Source organism: Myotis lucifugus, unplaced genomic scaffold, assembly GCF_000147115.1.
Source record: "Myotis lucifugus unplaced genomic scaffold, Myoluc2.0 scaffold_434, whole genome shotgun sequence".
NCBI classification, from domain to species: domain Eukaryota; kingdom Metazoa; phylum Chordata; class Mammalia; order Chiroptera; family Vespertilionidae; genus Myotis; species Myotis lucifugus.
In genome coordinates, this window is record NW_005871482.1 from 102798 (window position 1) to 107008 (window position 4211).

A 4211-nucleotide genomic window follows, 5' to 3' on the forward strand; every position below is an offset into this window, starting at 1 on the left:
ACTCGATGTGGTACACCTTGGCGCGGGCGCGATCACGAAGCGGTTCTTGCTGAAGCCGATGCTGCACTTGGCGCATTTGATCCCGTACAACCTGGGCAGGGCAGGGCGGGCCGGGGAGAAGCACAGGGCAGCGGTCACTTAGGCGGACACTGTCCCGTCTGAGACCAGCGACGACCTGTCCCGTCTGAGACCAGCGACGACCAGGGCCCCAAGGCCCTGAGCCCCCGAGATCGGCATCCACAGACCAGCTGGGGTCGGAAGCACCGACGCCATGAGGTCTCGCTCCCTCTCCCTTTCCTCCTTCCGAACCCCTCTCCGGTCTCCGCGCACCTCTCCGCTCGCCCAGGCCATGCCGAGGACAAATGCCTCCTGTGCTCTGAAGCCTGGGCCGCGCGCGGCTGCAGCGATCAGCCACCGAGTGGGTACCCGCTGGCCCACACGTTCTAGAAAGGTCTCAAAACCTGCAACCAGAAGCCCTCCATCCAGGGGGAAAAGAGACCGTCACGCCACGCGCTGTGCACACACCCCCCCCCCCCCCAAATGCACAAGCAAAACAACAAAATGAAACCGAGGTTTGCAGATCCATCCCGCACGAGTCCGCGGCGATTTGACCGGAACTAGAGGTTCTCCGCGGGCAACAATGTTAACAGAAAGTTTCCTCCGCGGTCGTCCTTTCATTATTGTTTTTTAAATCCGCTGCGGCTGCGGCTGCGGCCGCCCTCAACCCCTTTCCAGGGGCCGAAGCATCTGCCTCCAGTTCAGTCTGCGGGAGAGCCAGGCCTCTTCCTCGCTGCCGACCTTTCCCGGGTAGGTCCTTCGGGGCGCACTGGCCGGGCCCCTGGCCCGGTACCGGCGACAACAGAAGCGGCATTGCTACACAGTGACCCGCAGAAAGCAGGAGGGGGCACCTCACAACCCCAAGGGCAGAAGGCACTGGGAAACCTAAAGGACCTCTCTGTTCTGCGTTTACAACTACAGGATCTCAAAGGGAGGGCACACACACACACACACACACACACACACACACACACACGGGGGTTGAGAGAGGAGAGGAAGGGCTAACAGCAATGGGCTCCTTCTACACCGTGTCTCCAGAGCTAGGCCCTTGCAGGTCGGTATGCAATCCTGCAATCGGGCACAACCCTATCTCCGCGGGGTAGAGATACTGCTCCGGGAGGCTCGAAGTGAGCGCTCCCTGGCCAGAATCGCCAGTTCACACACCGATCCGGTAAACAATGGGAAAAGGGCTCATTTGTCAGAGGTTAGAAGGTAGATTCCAAAGTTTGCCTCCCTCCGCCTCCTCTCGGTGAGATCTCCCATTTCATAGGATGAGGGCTTCACCTTGCTGGTGACCAAACAATTTGGAAAACCCCTCCCCCTTCGTGGGTTCCCCGCTTCCCCACTTCCTCCCACTCACCCCCCACCACCTTCAAAGTCTCCATAACTTCTCTTTGCACTGCTCAGTTGGATCTATCAAGATTCTACTCACCACTTCGTGCTTTTAAAATAATGCAAAATCCTGGACACGAAGCGAGCAGGAAAAATTTTAAGTGCATACTTAAATTTTGACTAAACTTTAAATAAGTTCCCAGCTCCAGAAAGAAACTCCAGGAGTTACAAGAAGCTAATTTTTTGTTTGTTAATAGCCACCAGAGAATTTTTAAAAATATGTAATTTTGATATTTTTAACATAATAGCAAAGGTATTATCTCTTCGGTTTGTTATTGAAACAATAAAATTTTCTTTAGACATTCGACTGGCTTCCGAAGACAGGAAATGAAGTTTCTCACACATATATACCCAGGTCAGAAGAAAGTATGAAATTAGCAAAGCATGAAGTTTAGACGCCGAATACACTGAAAGAAAAAAGAAAACTCAGAAAGTCCCTTATGTGGTTTTTAGTCTTGTCCGTATGGGCAATTCGCTCATTTTATCAGTTACCAGATTTTAATGTGAGAAAGGAAGCTGTTCAATTATCTAAATATACCAATTGTTCGTAGACGGATGATGGGCAATTTGATCTGCTCTGCCTAATTCATCAGCTCAGATAAGATAAGAAAGAAAAGACAGTCAGATGTCACCAAAGGGTTAATATTTAAAAAGATTAAATTTCCGGCCTTTTTGCAGAAAATATTTGGGTTTGTTTTTAGATTTCCAAGGTAGAAACTCTTAGCCTAAAAGTAAAAGGCTACTTGCTGTTTCAAAATGCATGTTTAGGTCAAACTTTTATTTTGCCCATTACACTGACATCTCCAAAGAATTTGTAAGTTACTAATAAAACCCTGAACTAGAGCATACAGGAAAGAAAAATACTGCACAATACAATAACAATCAATCTTTTTAAAATTTAGAAACCCCAATTTATCCCTCTATGCATTTTTTGTTTGTTTTGGAAGGGGGAGGGAGAAAAAGAAAAATATTTTGAGCACCAGAAATTCCAAGAGCAATGTCAACAAGCTTCAGTAACACACAACTTGTGAAAACCACTGTCAAATTTTGCAGGGGTTTTTCCCCTAAAAAGTAAGATGAACAGCTTAGTTTAATTTATGCAATACACGTTCTGGGTAACTTTTGCACGCCAGACCCCACTAAGGCAAACTAGGAGAACAGGCGAAGTCACACCATTTTACAGCAAATAATAAATGAGGCGTGGGGAGAGACAGGAAGCAGAGTGTGCGCGGCGTACCTGATGTAGTCTCTCTTACAGTAGGTTTTCCCATCTCTAACAAAGCACGTACAGCTCTCGTCCAAATACTGATTACACTCCGCGCATTTCAAACACGCCGCGTGCCATTCCAAATCCGGAGAAACCCGCAGAATATACTGATCGTGAATTTGATTGCCGCAACCAACACATAGGGAAATCAGACGTTTTTCTGAAATGAAAATAAATACATGATTGACTAACCGTTTACTTCCTACCGAGATAAACACACTTTCAGGATCGCTCTCTCATAGGGCATGCTCTGGGAGGTTTCCTCCTCCCACCCCTCTTCCTTTCTTTTTCTTTAAAGCGCATTGCACTTTGGAATGGTAATTGAAGCGTGCCATCAAAACCCTGACTCGTTTTTTTTCAAAAAAGGAGGTGGAATATATGTAAAATGCAGATTTGAATAGTCCACATTTGTAAGCCTAGCACACCATCAAACCCGTTCATTTTGCATTTCTTTTTCTCCCCTCCTCCCTCTTCGCCATAGCCACCCTGAACGATTATGAATAAGTCAAGTCAAAGAAAAGGTTTTGACTAGAAGCGTTCAGGGAACGCAGGGATGCCTGTGTTTTCCACGAAGCGCGCTCTCGAACGGTCCCGGGGACTGGCTCTCGTTAGCAAGAGCACACATCAATACAGTTGTCACTCGTTCTCCTTTGCAAGTCTAATGCTGCTTCACCTCGCCGGGTATTGTGCGTGCAGGCAGACCTCTGCGACAGAATCGCCGTCTCGGAGAGCTCAGGGCTCCCCGGGAGGAAGCCGCCCCGTAGCACCAGAAGGCTAGGGCTTCGGGGGGCGCACGGGCGAACTCCAACCCCAGGTCTGATCCGTTTCCCGAAGATCAGAACCGACAGCCGAGCATGCAGGCGTGACGGCCTGGAGCCAAAGCCACCGTCTCCGTGTGTCTCTCCAGGCAAGAACTCCAACTCCGAAGAGCCCCTGGCATGAGTGCCAGAGAGCCCCCCGCACAGATCAGCACACCGAGCCCCACAAGGTAAAAGAGCCTCTTACTTTTTGGTGGATCGCCCATGTCTCCCATATCGGTAAGAGGGAGTAGTGTCCACAGTGAAATGGTGGGTGCACAGTGGGTGCACAGCCCACAGAGAGGATGCTGGAGCTGCGGGCCAGGGGGAGACCGCGGCCCGGGGGCTGCCCGGCCGCCGCGCCCTCGCCGATCGGGGAGTCCAATCGGAGGCGGCGGAGCCGGCGGAGCAGGCGGAGCGGCGGCGCTGCGGCGGCGGCGAACTCGGCGCGGCTCGGCACTCTCTTCCTTATCTCTTACTCAACTTCTCTGCTCCAACTCAGCTCCATCGACATTGGTCGGTCGCAGCGGGCCTGAACGTCGAGCGAGCGGCGGGCCCACTGCCTGCGGGGAGGGCGAGGGGCTGTACGAAAATCAGTTTTCAGGTTGCGGGGCCGGAAAGATTATAACCCGGAGCTCCGCCGGAAGGGCAGGTGGGGTTTTGCGAGTCAGATGTCGGAAAATACGAGCGTGGGGGGG

The 4211-nt window shown here is 51.3% G+C and overlaps 1 protein-coding gene across 1 annotated transcript in view; it reads right to left on the bottom strand.

The window, feature by feature from the left end:
* Nucleotides 1–3885, bottom strand: part of LOC102419557 (insulin gene enhancer protein ISL-1) — a 9963-nt gene extending 6078 nt beyond the window's left edge. The window contains 4 exon segments of the mRNA XM_023744175.1: nt 3–33; nt 36–91; nt 2687–2876; nt 3722–3885. Of these exon segments, the coding sequence (XP_023599943.1) occupies nt 3–33; nt 36–91; nt 2687–2876; nt 3722–3749 (305 nt within the window). The 5' untranslated portion in view covers nt 3750–3885.
* Between the last annotated feature and the right edge of the window lie 326 nt (nt 3886–4211).